The sequence below is a fragment of the Myotis nattereri genome, assembly GCF_964212035.1.
Source record: "Myotis nattereri genome assembly, chromosome: 8".
Taxonomy (NCBI): domain Eukaryota; kingdom Metazoa; phylum Chordata; class Mammalia; order Chiroptera; family Vespertilionidae; genus Myotis; species Myotis nattereri.
Window position 1 is genome coordinate 66,641,965 of NC_138083.1, and position 17,449 is coordinate 66,659,413.

At 45.4% G+C, this 17,449-nt stretch overlaps 1 protein-coding gene across 4 annotated transcripts in view; it reads left to right on the forward strand.

Annotated features, from left to right (window-relative positions):
- EEFSEC (eukaryotic elongation factor, selenocysteine-tRNA specific) overlaps positions 1-17,449 on the forward strand; it is a 273,459-nt gene that overhangs the window by 124,439 nt on the left and 131,571 nt on the right. For 3 of the 4 annotated variants that reach the window (XM_081096597.1, XM_081096595.1, XM_081096594.1), the window contains exons 3-4: positions 6,017-6,113; positions 8,464-8,628. In XM_081096597.1, the coding sequence (XP_080952723.1) occupies positions 6,017-6,113; positions 8,464-8,628 (262 nt within the window). The remainder of the gene's footprint in view (positions 1-6,016; positions 6,114-8,463; positions 8,629-17,449) is intronic. The other variant, XM_081096596.1, reaches the window with a different exon arrangement.

Here is a 17,449-nt window from a genome sequence, read left to right on the forward strand (position 1 = left end):
ATTATAATCTTGACAGCCCTGAGCCCGGCTCTTAGGGTATTTACAGAGGGTGGCAGGGTATGAAGGGCAGGCCCTACCTAGGTTTTGCTGTGGAACAGGCTAAGTTCCCATCTCAGTTATGCTGTGTTACCTTGACCTTTGAGTGTCCCTCTCTGAGCCTCCTTCTTCCTGCACCCTGTGGATAAAAAATCTTCACGGAGGGATTATCGGGTTGAAAGGAGATCATCAATGGAAGTGGCTGCCAGTAATTGTGGATTTTTTGGAAGCCTCCTAGCCTGAGGAGAACTGTTGACATTGAGAACAGCCTTGTCAGATCAGCCAGGCTTAGGGCCAAGGAGTCCCATCTATCAGGCCTTTGCTGCTTTCAAGTGGGTATTAATAGATACAGAAGGCCCTTATCTCTCCCTTGCTTTCACTCTGGGAATTCACTCCTTTCTGCTGAGCAGGGGAGAGGGATTGTGGGAAGGAGGGCACCTGCTTCTACATGGGAGGGTGTGTACTTGAATACTTTGGAGAAGGCAGGGCTTTGGAAAACCCCTGGCTTTGGCCTACCAAGCCTGAATAATAGACTTTTCACCTGCTAGGTAAGCTCATGTCCTGTGGGCTTCAGTTTCCTCATCATAAAATGGACCAACAATAACTATGTCTTCCTTCTCCAGCAATCAGTATAGTGCTTGGCACGTGGCAGGTGTTCAATAAGTGTTCATTGAATGACTATTGGGCATGAGAGGGCTTTATAAAGTGAGCATTACTGTTATTGAAACCCTTTGGGAAAATGTGAAGAAAGGAAACTCCATCTGGAATGGGATTGTTGCTGAATTCTCTCACCCTCTGTCAGATTCTAGCTTGTTTTTTTCAAATAAGACTTAACATTCTAATGGTAGCTTCTCTATCAGTGGACGTGAAGGGGGACAAGCTATAATCCCACCTGGGAATCTATGTAGGCCAGATTCTATCACGGGCTGGCTTCACAGGTCCCTACCCATAATGGGCCTCACTTTTCTCATCTGTACAGTAAGAGGCTACATAGTCTCTGTGGTCTTTTCTAGTGTTGACACAGTCTACGATATGCAACAAATAATTTCATAAAGGGCTTAAGAAACTTCTACTGTTTTCCTAAACCACTTCATAGTTTAGAAAACACTTTTGGATCCCTTGTGCTTTTCATCCTCATGGCAACCCTGGAAGAGGCCAGGGCAATGTGCCCATCTTACAGATGAGGAACTGAAGCTGAGGTGTCTTCAAGGGGCTATAATTTGAGATTGCACTACACATTTTGGTTATACAGATATATCAATTTGTTCTCAAATGTAATCGTGCATAAAAATCACCTGGAATGGAGGTGGGGGATTGCTTGTACCCATGTAGATTCCTGGGCACTTAGAGATTCTAAATTGGCGGGGCTGGGAGGGCCCATAGTTAGCAAGTACTCAGGTGACTCTGAAGCCAGGGGCTAGGGCCTCCTGTCACATTCTAGATAACCTCCAGCATCAACCTGTTTCTTTTCATAATCCCTCTTAGGACTGCTTTCACTGGGCCCCACAGATTTTGTTTTTTTTTGTTTTGTTTGCATTTTCATTTGTCTCAAGTTATCTTTTGATTTCTTCCTTTATGTCATTGTTAACCCATTCATTGTTAGTAACATGTTATTTAGCCTCCATGTGTTTGTGTATTTTTTTTACTGTACTTGTAATTGATTTCTAATTTTATACCATTGTGGTTGGAGAAGATGCTTGATATAATTTAAAACTTTTAAGTTTATTGAGACTTGTTTTGTGTCCTAACATGTGGTCTGTCCTGGAAAATGTTCCATGTGCACTTGAAAATAATGTATATTCTGTTGCTTTGTGGTAAAATGCTCTGAAAGTATCAATTAAATCCATCTGGTCTAGCTGTCATTTAAGGCCACTTTTTTCCTCGTTGATTTTCTGTTTGGAACATCTATCAGTTAATGTCAATGGGGTGTTAAGTCCCATTACTGTTGCTCTCGCCTTTTATGTCCATCAAGATTTACTTTATATATTTAGGTGCTCCTGTGCTGGATACATGAATGTTAACAAGGGTTATATTCTTTTGTTGGATTATTCCATTTATCATCATATAATGCCATTTTTTGTCTTTTATTATAGTCATTGTTTTAAACTCTATTTTGTCTCATATAAGTATTGCTACCCAAGCTTTTATTTTGTTTCCATGTGCATGAAATATCTTTTTTCATCTCTTTACTTATAGTCTGTGTGTGTCTTGTTATGAGGTAGGTCTCTTTTAAAAAGCATATGTTTTTGGTTTCCTATCCATTCAGCTACCTATGTGAATAGGAAAGTGTTTTTTTCATCTTTACTGAGATATTTATTTATGTTCATTGACATAAATGATTATGTAAATTTAAGACAAGGTGTTGATTATAAATATATTATGACATGATTACCACTATTGTGTTAGATAACACCTCCATCATATCACATAATTACCATTTCTTTTTGTGGTGAGATCATTTAAAATTTACTGTCATTACATGTAGATTTATTTGTTTTTTATTTTTAATCTCATCAAGGATATGTGGTTTTTAAAATTGATTTTAGAGAGAGAAACATAGAAGTGAGAGAAAAACATTCATAGGTTGCTTCCCGTACACATCCTTGTATCCCTCCTTAATGTTTTCTCAGGAGTGTTTAATATTAATAAAGATATTGTTATCAATTAACCTTTTACCTACCATTTTTACTACAGATAAGTCTTTAGCATTTATTGTATGTCTTTCCACTTTAGTTACCTTTTTTTTTTGACATGCAGAAGCTTCTAATTTTTATGTAGTCAGACTTTTGATTGTTTTTCTCTGTGACTTATCTTTGAAAGCATTTAAAATTACTCTTGCATAAGCATTTATGAATGTTAACAGAAATCAAAATAGGAGATAAAATGTACCCACAATCTTCCCAGCACATCAAATTAAAGTGTTTGTCCCTAGAATTCTTGTCAGTCTTTTCCACATGTACATAATTTGAGGTGGTTGTTATCACTACTTTGACACTGTTCTTGTGTTCTAGGCTTTCTTTCTTTATTTTCCACTAAATATTATCATCTGACAATATCCTTGATGCATCTTTCTTTCAGACTCCCTCTGCGCTTCCTCTTGCTTTTTAAACATTTTCTATTTCTTTATTTCTGTTTTAGCCAAGGACATATGCTTAGAGCTCACTGGGGCTCTTTTGGCCCTTCCTCCTTCACTTGCAAAATCTCAAGTGATTTGGCTGCCGCCAAGGAGATTTTTATAAGATGTGCATTCCATACTGGCTATGTGTCTGACTAGCTGTTTGGTCTTGGACAATTTACTTCATCTCTCTGAGTTAATACTTCTTCTGTAAAATGGGAACTGATAAGTTCAGCCTCACAGTATTTATTATGAGGGGGTATTTGACATGGAGCCTGGTACATAGTAGGTACTTCATACTACTATGTATAATAGATGTAACATGTGGAGCAACTACTGTGTGTTTGACACTGTACTAGGAATTTCCATGAAAATCAGTCAGATCAAGGGGTAGGTTTTGTGTCTGGCTTGACTGGTGAGTAAAATAAGGTATTAACAAATATTGGCTTTTTAAAATTCTATTCCAAACCTAAAATGTATACTGTTTATGTCATTTCTGTGATTTGACAAAGGTTAGCCTACATGCACATTCAGTATGTCTGGGCCTGGCTCACCCCATTATGTGCCAAGAGGAGTCTGGAGGACATGTGGGGCACTGGGAACAGGGGAAGCAGTTGAATGTGCTCCAGGTCAGCTCCTGCCTGCACACTCTGAGCTGTGGGTCTGGGCTCAGGGCTCTTCTTCAGATCTTGGGTTGGAGTCCTTTGTGCTTCTAGAACCCAGATATCAGTCTTGTTCTGAAACCCAAGGCAGGAGAGGCTTCTTGTATCCCAGGGGCTACTGAACTATCCTGCTGCTGCCAGAAGCCAGGGTGCCCCAGTATGTAGTATGTTCAGGAAATCAGCAAGGCCAGCTTATCCTGAGCCTGGAAAAGGGTCAAACACCCAACTCCACATGCTTCTATGTTTTGTTTCAGTACATTGTCATGCAACAGAAGATTCTTTCTGATATAATGGCAAATAAACCAAGTTATGAAAGTGTATACGTACTATAACCACATCTATCTATATTATAAAAGGCCAGTGGCTGTAATGCTAGAACGTCGGAATGACCGAACGACCGGTCACCAGGAGGTGCATGGAGCACCTCTCGGTTCCTCCCCTGCGGCCCACTGGCTCCGATCCGGTGGGCGGGCGGGACGGCAGGTAGGTGGGCATGGTGAGGCGGGTGCAGCAAGGCAGTGCGGGTGGGCGGGTGGGTGGGGCGCCAGCATGGCAGACAGATGGGTGTGTGCGGGTGGGCGGGGCTGTGCGATTTCACGAGCTGGGCCTCTAATATGAAAAATATAATCTCTTGGCAACATGTTGAAAACCAAGGCTGGAAGAAAGCACACCACAATGATGGGTTATGGGTTGTATATTTTCCCTTTCCAATGGAAAAGATAAATTAATGTCATCTTAAAGAAAAGGGTCTCTCTGGGAAGGTCCTGTGAGGACTGGCCTCTATTAGACTGGGATGGTGGAGGTGCACTCCCAGGTGCATCCTTAGGGACTTTCGGTTACCAGTTTTTCCTGAGTCTCTGCAAGAGGCTAGCAGGTATTTATTGGTCTTCTTTAAGGGGTCTTTCAGTCAGAGGCCTGGGAGCCATGATTTATTGCTGCCTACTCAGGGAGGGTTCTGAAAATGGAAGTTAAAACCCAGGAGCACACTTTTATTGATTGATTTTTTTATTGTTTTGTGTGTTGGGCCATTGTCCCGGCCTTGCCAGCCAGCCAGCCACCCGCCCAGATTATTAGGAAAGAGAGGGAATAGGGTCGACCTACTATGTGACCTCTAACCACAAGCATTTACCCCTGCACTGTAAATGTCACCTCTGCCACAGCTGCTTCAACCGGGTGTCCCCACCATCAGGCCCAGTGGGTGGGGCCTAAGAGCAGAGGCTGAGAGGCCTCAGGGCCCAGCTGCCCAGGAAGCTGCACTGGGCAGCGGAGGGGAGGGGAGGTCTAGGGCTTCCTGGAGGTCCCCCAGGAAAGCCCCCCAGCAATATCTGAGTCTGGAGAAAGGGGGGCCAGAGCGTGAGGCTTCCTTGCTTCTAGTACCTCCCCTCTAAGCACTATCCCTACACAAAAAGCTCCAGCGAGAAGGAACCAGACTCTTTTCCCCACAGCCCTATCTCCAGGCCTCGCCAATTAACTGGCACAATCAGTGTGAAATAAATAACATCAGGCCACCAGGCAGTCAAACCCAGGCTCCCTCCTTGTGCCAAAGAAAGCCCACTTTGGAGGCCTTGGGCTTGGCATTGAGCAACTCTGTGGTCTGAAGCCAGTCTCCTAACCCACGTGGCTGCAAACGCAGCCACTAAACAATGGCCACCTTAGCTCCCGCCTCCAGGGGCTGGCTGGAGAACAGGAGATGGTCCATGCAAGTATGGGACCTTGAGCTCGCCAAGCTGTGCCATGGCTTCCTGGGACCAGCCCATGGGCACCAGGGTTCCCATTTCTGAGGTTTGGGGAAAAGCTCATTGGCCATCACACACCCATGAGTAAGTGGTGCCCCACAGGCAGCTGAAACCACTGTGTACTTCCCCTCCATTGTGAATCCAGGAGCATACTTTTAAATTGTGTTGTTCAATATAAGACATTTCCCGTTGGGGACTCCATTTCCTCATCTGCCCACTGTCTTCATGCCATCTATGTGTTCAGAAATGGAGTCGGAGCTAATTATCACTAAACAAATAAAAACTAAGACCACATGATAAGGTGGGGTACGGTGGCACTCTCTTTTTAGGTGCTTCTGAAAGGAGGAAAGGAGAGAATGAATACCCATAGGGCTTGATGGCCTGTTGTACCAGGTGCTTCACAGATGTGTTCTGTGTCCATGCTGATGATCTCTGTAACTATGGTGGGACTTGTTTTTCTATTCCAGGTTCCGAGGTGCACCAATTATATCTGTGGCGGCCAAGCCTGGGGGACCAGAGGCCCCCGAAACAGAAGCTCCACAGGGCATCTCAGAGCTCATTGAGGTATTGTCAGCTTGAATCAGGTTGGTCTCTGTCCCCATTTCTGCTCAGGCAGGTTCCTTTGTGTCCTGCTCAGCCTGAGAGAGACAGAGAAGCATCACCCTCTGCCCCTGTCTCCTGTCCCCCAAAAGGATTCTGGGGTGGTTCCTTTAAACTCCCCCCGCCCCGCCCCCCCCCCCCCCCCCGCCCCATTAATCCCAAACAGAACTGAGGGCCTCCACCCTTCTAAGCCTTTCTTTTTCCTTTCTCTTGTCAAATACCTCCACTCAGACAAAGCAGATCCTCTCAGTCTAGAACTCTGGGGCTATGCCATCTGTTCCGTCCTCCAGATTGTACCAGGTCCTCCACTCTGTCTCACCTGGACTAGTGGGCTGCGGGCCAGTGAGCCAGGGAGAAGGAGATGGGCCCAGCAGCAGGGACAGTACAGCTTAGGTCCTGTGGCCTCTACTAAAACACTGGAGGCTTTATCTTCTGAAGCCCAGGGCCCAAGGCTCAGGCTGTTCCTCCAGGCTGGGTAGGAGTAGACAGAGGGAAGGAGCATAGCGATTCACAGGGTGTCCAGGGCAGCCAGCAGGCAGGGTGGAGGGGGTGAGGGAGGGTATGGTGATGCTTCTATGGAAATGACAATGAGACTAGGGACTGTAGTGTCCCTCTGCTGGGCACTTGGGGCAGCTCAGAGGGTTGTAGTGCTGGCCCCACCACCTGCTCTCTGTGACCTTAGGCCCATGACCTGCTCTCTCTTGCCTCAGTTCCCTCACTTATAAAGTAGAGGAGATAATAGCACCACTTCCCTTGTGGAGTTGCTGTGAGGGTTAAACGAGTTAATGTGTATAATGTGCTCAGAACAGTGCTATATCAGTTTACTGTGATGGTGAGATATGATTATCACATACCAAACACTGTACTAAGATCTTTACATGCAAGCTCATTAACATTCACAGTGACCCTGGGAGGCTTAAATTATCCCCATATTACCTCAGAGAGGTTAAGTAACTTGCCCAAGGTCTCATAGCAGGTATGTGGTGGAGCTGGGATTCAAACTCAGGTCAGTTGTGGGGTGGGCTTTGGGGTCTGCCTGGGTCCACAGAGCCAAGATCAGGTGTGACTGCGTGCTACCACTGTTTCTGTGATTACACGGTGCTGATCTTGCTGAAGTAGCAAAACCAATATTTTCTGGGTAAGGCTTTTGTTACTTTTTCACCAGCTCTAGAGAGTACTGGTCTGGGAGCTTGGGACAGTTGTGTTTGTTAAAGCAAAATCCACAAAAATACTGTTTGTATATTCCTTTAAGAAGCCTCTGCCTACATCTCAGGCCAAGCCTGTTTTGAAATCTCTAGTCTTTTTTCAAAAGAATTGTTATCACAGGATTAAGAGTTTAGAACATTTACTACCAAATACTTTTTGATAGGAAGTAGCAAAATAAAAGGAATAATGTGGTCTTAGTTTTTATTGTTTAGTGGCAATTAGCTCTGACACCCTCTCTGAGCACATAGATGGCATGAAGACAGGGGGCAGGTTAAGGCTGAAACTGTGGAAAGAGTCCACGGAGAGGGAAAAGCAGAACCACAAGCTGAGGACAGCACTGGCCCTTTGCAGGGGGCATTGGAGAAGGGGCCTTCACCCCTCCTGTCCTAACAAACTCGGGCAATCGCCTCTGGGAACAGCCCTGCTCTCCCCCACTCTTTCCGTTTCCCTTATTCACTTGTCCTTCTCTCAGGTGAGAGGCCAGCTGCGGGTGACACTTGGAAGTACTCACAGCCCTGCGAGGGGAGACAAATAAACAGATTCTCACAATAGCATTTAACTGGTGATGCGGAGGAAAAATGCAGTCAGACAAAAAGGGTAGCAAAGCCTTTCCAGAGGTGGTGTTGCCCATTTGCCCTCCTAGAGAGTAAGGGTAAGGCTAAACAGGGTGGTGAACTTTGGGGCCTGCCAGTGGCTGGTGTCTGTGAAAAGGGCAAGTGGTGGGAGCCTAAGCCTCAGCAATACCCAGGCCCTAGATGATGACAAATCTTAAATTCTGCAGGCATTAGGTGGATGGAAAAGCATGTGAGGCCAGGGAGCAATGTGACCAAAGGTGTCCTGTGGCAGGCTCCCCCTGCTGCAGTGTGGGTGAGGGCCTGGGTGCCTGGCCTGTTAGGAGACTGTTCGAGTAATCCCAATGGGAGAGCATAGATGAGGCTTCTCCAAGTGCCCTTTGCCTTTGCACCGAGGGAAGGCACGGAGAGCATGGCAGAAGTTTGGAGTGCAGTCAGGAAGTTGCCCGTTTCTGATCTGGGCTGGCCTGCCCTCCTCTGCCCTGTCCCATCCAGTCCTCTCCCGACAGAGTGTGGCACAAGCATCTCTTTTCTAGCTCCTGACGTCCCAGATTTCCATCCCAACGAGAGATCCCTCGGGACCATTCCTCATGTCTGTGGACCACTGTTTCTCCATCAAAGGCCAGGGCACTGTGATGACAGGAACCATCCTCTCAGGCTCCATCAGCCTCGGCGACAGTGTGGAGATTCCTGCCCTCAAGGTCAGTCTTACCTTGTCCTTTCTTTTGCCCTCATTCTCTAGTGGCAAAGGAGAGGAATGGTCCCTTTGTTCTCAGCTGGGTCTGCTTCCTGAGACTGGCCAGCGGGCGCTGCTCTGCTCTATCTCCTTTCATGCCTTGCCTGGATTCTAGAACTACCACTCCCCTATTTCTTATAACAGCACCCATTTATTGAGATCCATGATGTGCCGCGATGAGCCTCCCAAGGTTCTTCCTTTATTGCTATCCTTTATATCCGTTATAGATAATGAAACTGAGGCTCCAGAAGGTGCATTAGGCTCAGGACCATGTGGTCAGCAAGTGAGGTGCTAGGTGTAAACCTCCTTTCTGCAAGCTTTCTGTGTCAGGGTGGCAAGACAAATTAAACACAGTTAGAATCTTGTGTTGCTCAGTCGTACAGTCTGGAAGACATCCAGATGAGTTTCACACTCTCAGTGACCGCTGGTAGATGCCATGTCATCCCTCTGGAGACCTGTGAGAAGGATGGATAGCTCTGTGTCTTCCCAGCTCCCCCACCTCCTGGGAATTTCTGGCTGGCTCTCATTTAAAAGATGTCCAGTGGCCTTGATGTTTCCCTTCTTCATTGGGCTTTTCTTATGGCTTTAGTTTAGAGGAAGAACTTTCAGCTTCCCTCACTGCCCTTTCTTTCCCTTCAGGGGGAATGAAGATGGGAAACAAGGCTAGTTAGAACTAGAAAGACCGTACCAGGAATTCAGGGTCCAGGGCAGTTCTCTGGTTCTAGAAGAATCCAGAGTACAGGAAAGTGATGGCATGCACTTGGCCCTGTATGTACAACCAGGGACAATGCCAGCTGCTGATGTACTCACAGACCTAGGCAAATGAATTCATTTTGCATGCTGAGAATTCTCCCTGGAGGGCTGTGTTAATATGGCTCACTAGCTGTATTAGGGTCCACCAGAGAAACACAACCAAAAGTATGTGTATGTATCTATGTACACAGAAAGAGGGATGTATTTTAAGGAATTGGCTCCCAAAATTGTGAGGCCTAGCAAGTCCAAAATCCATAGGGTGAACCAGTAAGATGGAGACCCAGGGAAGAGTTGCAATTTGAATCTGAAGGCTGGCGGAATTTCCTCTTCTTCTAGGGATGTCAGTCTTTTTCTATTCAGGCCTTCACCTGATTGGATTGGGTTCACCCTCACTGTGGAAGGTCATCTGCTTTACTTAGTCTAGCCAATTAAATGTTAATCTCAACACAGAAACATCCGGGATAATACTTGACCAAATATCTGGATACACTGACACAGCCCGGTTGACATAAAATTCATTATCATATTGGGGCAAGGAGGGCCATGATTGCAGTATCTACCCTGAGCAAGGGGAGGGCAAGGGAACACGTGTGCCTTATGTTGGCCATTCCTGATCTAGGGCAGCCAGAGAGGTTATAGGAAAGGGGCATTTCAGGGGTGAGGGGAATGGCCAGGGCTTTTTCAGTAAAGGAAATTTCAGGTTTAAATCTCCCTGCTCTACTCATTTTATGGTGGTGTGACTGTTGCTTCCTCCTGCAGAAGCAGGGGTGGGTAACAAGGAAGAGTTTCCTGATCAGGGAGGACCAACTAAAGAAGAGCTTTTATAGGACTGAGGCTGGCCAGGGCTCCCTGGCATGTCAACAAGAGTTGGAGGGGCCCTGCCCTTCTGAATCCTGGGGCCTTCCCTGGCACTGTGGGTCATCATTCCCTCCTCCACTGGCTGTTGTGGATCCTCTTGTGAAGACCGTTAGCCTTTGATTAAATCAAATCCATGTTGTGCAGGGACTAAAAGTATAATTCTTAAAAAGTAAAGCACAAAATTATGAAAATAAACTAAACTTAATATTTAACAAAGTTAAGATTATAATAGTAACTGTGCTAATTCTTAGCAGGAACAGAGAATAAATCAAATGCTAAATTTCTTTCCATTCCTTGTGCTCCCTTAGGCATACTCCTTTGGACCAACTTAATCTAATATTCCTCTGCCCTGGGAGAAGACATTTCTGCAGCCTGGGAGGGCAGCTGAGAGTAGGAAGGAGGTGTCAGAAGATGGCTCTGTGGGAGACAGACTTTGAATTGAGAGTACCTGAGGCTCTAGAGCAGGGGTGGGGAACATCCGGCCCACGGGCCATATAATGCCCGAGAAATCATTTGGTCTGGCTCTGCCAAGGCAACCACAAGTGGGACTCAAAATTCAATAAATATAGGAGCTTTTTTCATAGCAGCATAAATTTATATTAAGTGAATTATATTAAGCGAATGATATTATAAATATCCAAATGGCCCTTGGCAGAAAAAAGGTTCCCCATCTGTGCTCTAGAGGGAGGAAAAGGTTTCGATGACAGGAAAAGGTTTCGATGACAGAATGCTAGGACTACGGGTATGGGGGAGGGCTGAGACAGAATTAGTCGGCCATGTTAAGTAGACAGCAATGTTTGAGTGGGGACATGTTCTGAGGTCTTCGGCTACCCTTGTCCTTATAAAGATGGAACTTGCCTATTGGGTGTATGTGGAAGTTGCTTGGAAAACATAAATTTAAAGCCCTCCTTGCTTTTGTGTACCTATTTTCCCACAGCCTACTTTCAACCCTCTTGGTATCAATGTCTGTATGATTTTCTGATTTACTAGTCAAAGAAAACAGGACTGTAGCATTGAACTTGGATATTTGGCTGAGGAGTTTTCCAAGCAAAATATGGAGGTTGCAGCCTGTTTCTCTTTTGCTGCTTATAGTAAATGTGAGAAGAAGGGAATGTTTTGAAGAAGGAACTGTTAGTAAAAAGGAACCAGCACTTGATTTGGGAGGGTCTTGGCATGTCCAGATTGCAAAGGATGCTGCAGGTAGGAAATTCTCTTTGAGAAAGCTTGCTCTGTTGGAAGACCCAGGGCAAGGCTGGACAGCCTTTGCTGATGAGATGAGGTGTGCGACTCAAGGATCTAATCAAACATCTCACCAGAAGCCAGGAAGAGCGGTGGGCTTACCCTAAAAGGATCTGCAGAGAACCCTTTGGTTTAATGGCATAGGTCCCCTTGATATACATGAGAGACCCACAAGGTTTTTGAGAATGTTATTAGCAAAACCACTGCCAGCCTGGACTGAAAGGAACAGAGACCTGAAGAAATGGAGGGAAAAAAGCAGTTGGACTTTTGGTATTCTACATGAAGGAAATGGACTTATAGAACTACTCAGCTACAAACATATGTTATCCTTCAAGAAAAGGAAGAATGATTCCAAAGGCAGAGCTGTGGATGTAAAGTTAGAGGCCAGAGAGGCAGGCCTATAAGCAGGGGCCCATGGAGTCTCTGTGGGTCCAGAGAGCAGAGGAGCAAGCCACAGAGGGCTGTTTTCAGACCTGGAAACCTAATGGGATCTGCCTTGCTGGATTTCAAATTTGCTTGGGGCCAGTGACCTCCCATTTTCTTCCTATGCCTGAATTTTAAAAGCAGATTATTCATTTTCTAGTTTCACAGGTCCACAGATGGATAATATAGTATCATCCATGCCTAATTAGGTGACTTAGATGATGAGTTTTTTGAGCTAATGATTAGGATGAGATTTTGGATTTAGAGTTAATGCTATAATGGAGCGAGAATTTAGGGATGTTGGGATGGGATAAAAGTATTATGCACATGCGATGGGTGTTACGTTTTTGGGGACCAGAGGGTGGACTACAGTGGGCTGAGTTGTGGCCCACAAAAGATGTGTCCACTCAAAACCTAAGAATATGATCTTACTTGGAATAAGTCTTTGCAGATGTGGTTAATGTAAGGATCTCAAAATGAGATCATGTTGATTAGGGTGGGCTCTTTATCCAACGATGAGTGTCCAATGACCCAGAGATTCAAAAAGAAGATCATTGAAGTTGGAGGTCAAGATTGGACTTATGCAGCCCTAAGCCAAGGGACACCAGTGATTGCCACGGCCACCAGAAGCTAGGAGAGAGGTGTGTATGGAAGGCATTGTCTCTTAGAGACTCTACATACAAGGAACCAGCCCTGTTGACACATTAATGCTGGATTTCTAGCCATCAAAAGTGCAAGAGAATAAATTTCTGTTGTTTAAGCTACCAAGTTTATGGTAATTTGTTATGGCAGCCCTAGGAAACTAATATAGATTTTGGATGGAAAGTACTGAAGTAAAAAAATAAATAAATAACCTTAAGTCCTTTATCTTGGGCAGGTCCCTGAATTCCTCTGCACTTTGACTTTCTGGTGAACAATCACAACCCCAGTTCACTGTTTAGGTTCGCTGTGAGGGTGACATGAGCTGAGTTCTCATTAGCATTAAAAGGCTTCACAAGTTAGTAGTAGAGTCAGAACCTTTACATACTGATGGCCAGCTCTGCTCATTTCTTCCTTTCCTGTGATTCCCATCCGACAGGAGAATATCTAGGCTCAGGAGGGTTAAGCAGCTAGACAGCAGAGCCAGTGTTTGAAGTTATTTGTCCAGCTCCAAAGACCAGGCTCTGTCCACTTTACCTGCTGCTCCTGTAGCCCCAAGGAGACCATAGGGCCAGTGGTGTTTTATCTCCTCTGGACAAGGACCCTCCAACCTCCTGAGCAGCTTTGTAAGTGACCCAGTGTGCCCTTCGGAGGCTTCTCCCTGGTCATGGAGCTCCTGAGGTTCTGAGGTCCTGACCTCTTTTCACCCCTGCCCTCCATGAACCAAATTGGTGACTAGTGCCTGTGTGCACTGGGGACATTTCAGGGTAGGGCTTTAAAGTGGATGGCCCTCCTCCCAAACCCAGTGACATCCCTGTCAGATTTCAGTAATTGACTTGGACACATCCGACCACTTGAACTCCCTCAGAGGCAGAGCACAGCCATTCCAAATAAATGGTTGCATTCCCCTCCTGGCCAGGGCTTTCCTGCCAGAGCTTGTCAGACCCTGGCCCCTATTTCTGCTGCCCATGTTCCCAGCTGGGGCCCATTAGCTGACTGAGGGAACAGGGGATGAAGGAGAAAAACCAGATTCCATTTAGACCTCAGAATGGTGTAAACCCCAGACATCCTGAGATTCACCAGCCTCTCGGGCTTTTTGGCTCCCTCGATCCTCAGCCTGGGAAATCCCTCTGGTAAGATTTGTTGTTGGGATTTAGGCTAGTGATCTTTCCAGTGATAACTGGCTATCAGTGTTGTAACATCCAAAACTCAGAGCCACAGACCATGAAGAAAGAGAGAGCAAGGAGAAATTGAGCGAGGTCTGGGAGCTCAGAGGGACCACAGGCAAGTTATTCAGCTTCTCTGTGTTTCACTAATTCCTCAGAACTTAGAGACCCGTATGTGTTGGCCAATGTCTGGGGCCTCTGAAAGAGGGATGGAGGGGTGTGGTGCCCCCTTGGGATGATGGACAGCAAATCCCTAGCATATAGGAGGCTGATACTCTTGTCGTGTTGCCATTCAATATGACTTTCATGTGGAATTTCTGTTTGGGGTTCCAGATGTAGTAAGGCAGGGTTCTTTCCTGGCTGTAAGGAAATAGTTCTTCTCAGGGTTTCTCAGTGAGTTATTGAAATGGAAACATGCTTCTGTATAGCCCTCTGGTCTACTGACTCCACCTGTTTTTTCTCAACCTACTTTGAACTTCATAGTATCAATGGCTGTATGATTTTCTGATTTACTAGTCAGGGAAAGCAGAACTTGTAAGCAATGAACTTGGATATTTGGCTGAGGAGGGCCTTGCCATCAGGCTCTTTTCCTCCTATCCTGGGAGCACCGCTTGGATCCAGCCTCCCTTGGCTCACACTGGGACCACTCCAGATCTTGTTCCTTTCCCTGTCTTGTGCACCAGCCGCCCTAACCCAGCCTCAATTTGCTGGTGGGTCACCTTCATCTACAGGATAAAATCTAAAGTGATTTGTGTGATTTGGTCTTGCTTTTGTCACCTCTCCAGCCTCTTTCTTAATTCCAAAGCCACACAAGATCACTTCTGCTCAGTGGATTAGTCAGGACTCTGGTCGAAAGTGATAGAACTCCAACTTAGACTGGCTTTAACATGGTAGGGGGTGCACTGGCTCAGTTACTGAGAAGCCAGGGTTGGGAGGGCACTGGTGCTTCCCTCCAGATGTTTTTAGTGCAGGCCACTCTTTGTGGTCTTGTCCCCACAGCACTGGCTTCCCATTTCTTCCCCATCTAGTCCAGGGTATAGTGGGCTATATCCTAGTGGTTAGCTACCCAGAGGATTGACCCAATCAGTGGGGTTGCCCTTCCTCTGCTAATGACTGGTTACACAGTTCTGGCCAGCTTGAGAGGGAGGTGAGCAAAAAGAGGCCAGAGGAAAGGGGAAAATGACTCGAAAGCAGTGCCTGAGCTCTCATGGACTTGATTTTGGGACAGAAGTTACGTTTCCTTACTGTTCAGTCAGGCTTGTCTACTCCTTGGGATAGAAGGAAAAGGCTTCTTTTCCCAGGGGTTATAAGCACAGTTATGGAATGGGATGTCCTTGGCCTGGTGGACCAGGAGCTCATCCCTGTGGCCAGGACAAGTGCCACACTCCTACTGGGCCAGACTGGTTACATGTCTTATCCTGGAGCTGGGGCCGGGGTTGGGAGGAAAGGTTCCCAGAGGAAGATGGGGTGCTATCACTAGAGAATAGATGTTAGGCAGGCAAAACTGAGCTATCCATGCGCTTTGTGGTTTTGTGTGTCCATGTCTCAGTAGCCAGGGGCCCTGGTCACAGGGGCTGAGCTTAAGTCCCTCCCCATCACTTACTTGCTGGGGAAGTTTCTTCACCTCCTAGAGCCTGTTTTTGGGTGAACTACTCATGAAGATTTGAGGACATTCACATAATATGCTTGCAATGGGGCCTGCACATCGGCACTGCTGTCGTTATCATTTTTATTACCACATGTCACTCTGAATCTTGTCTTGTCCCCATTTACTGTGCCTTTTTACTTGGCCCACAGAATGCAGTGAGTGAGGGGTGTGGTGTCCCAAGCCCAGCATGCCCTGCATCCCCGAGCACCAGGGCTTTGTGAGACCTTTGCCTCTCCCTTGCCACTCTGCTGGCTTAGGGATTTGAATGACCTCAGCAGCCAAGCTGTAATATCCTGTTGTCTCCTTAACAAGGTCTAGCAAAAGTGATAAACAAGGGGAGAGATTGATGTCAGAGCAGGCAGGGAAGCCAGGATGATGTGCTGCTATCAAAGACATGAGTTTGGTATCCTGAAGATGTAGCAGGCTGCAGCAAGATGCCTCTATGCAGGCCTTTCCCTATGGAATTCCTCCATCTTGTCCTTAGCTCTCAATCCCAAATGAGTAGTGTGCCCTTTGACATCAGTCCCTAAGAATCTGCTGCAGTTTCCACTTCCAGAAGACCTGTTTCTCTTTTGTTCTTTGTGTGTGTGTGTCTTTATTTCTGAGAATGGTTTTTTATTCTGACATGCCTATCCACAGAGATTGTGTTGATATGCTGATACTCACAGCCCAGGCTGAGTTGCTGTTGGCTGAATGAAGCAGGCTGCATGTCCAGCCTAGCTGGGGTCTAGTATTCTCTCAGTGTAGTGTCAGATGGCCTTTAGAAGTGTAAGTTTGGAAATGTAGAGGGCTATTGGCATTGCACACGGAAGGATGGCTTGTTGGATATGTGCCAAATAGTGCTGTGTGCTGGGCTCTAGTATTAGACCTTCTCAGGTTCTCATCCTATGCCTTCAACAACTCTGTGGGAGCTCTATTGTCCCACATTTTTATCTTTATTTTATTTTTTTCCTCATAACCATTTATCCCCCCATACCCTCTACCATCTCCACTCACTGAACTCTGCCCCGCACCACTACACTGATGTCCGTGTCCATGAGTTCTATCTATTTTTTCTTCTTTTTTTGCTCAATCCCGCCAACACACCCACCCACCCAGAGTTGTCTGCCTATTCTCTATGATTCTGTCTATATTTTGCTTGTTAGTTCAGTTTGTTCATTAAATTCCACATATGAGTGAAATCATATGGTACTTGTCTTTCTCTAACTGGCTTATTTCACTTAATGTTCTCCAGATCCACCCATGCTGTTGCAAAGGGTGAATTTTTCTTCCTTTTTATGGCTGCGTAGTATTCCATTGTGTAAATATACAATAGCTGTTTTATCCCCTCATCTATTTATGGAAACGTGGGCTTTGTTTGTTGTTCTTTGTTAAGTCCCTTTAAATGTAAAGTTAGATTGTTTATTTGAGCTTTTTCTTATTTCTTGAGATAGTCCTGTAATGCTATGAATTTCCCTCTTAGGAGTGCTTTCCCTGTGTCCCACAGATTTTGGGTTGTTGTGTTCTCATTTTCATTAGTTTCAAGGTATCGTTTGATTTCTTTCTTCATCTCATTATTAAGGCATTCATTGTTTAGTAAAAGGTTGTTTAGCCTCCATGTCTTTGTGTGTTTTCCAGTTTTCTTCTTGTGATTGATTTCAAGTCTCATAGCATTATGGTCAAAAGAAGATGCTTGATGTGATTTCAGTCTTCCTAAATTTACTGAGACTTGTTTTGGTCCTAGCATGTGGTTTACCCTAGAAAATAGTCCACGTGCACTTGAAAAGAATGTATATTCTTCTGCTTTGTGGTGAAATTCTATGAAGATATCAATTAAATCCATTTGATTTATTGATTTATTATGTCATTTAAGGACGTCTTCTTATTGATTTTCTGTCTGGAAGATCTATCCATTGATGTCAATGGGGTGTTAAAATCCCCTACAAAGACTATATTACTGACAGTCTCTCCCTTTATGTCCATCAAGATTTGCTTTACATATTTAGGTACTCCTGTGTTGGATTCATAAATATTTAAAAGGGTTATATCCTCTTGTTGGATTGCTTCCTTTATTATTATGT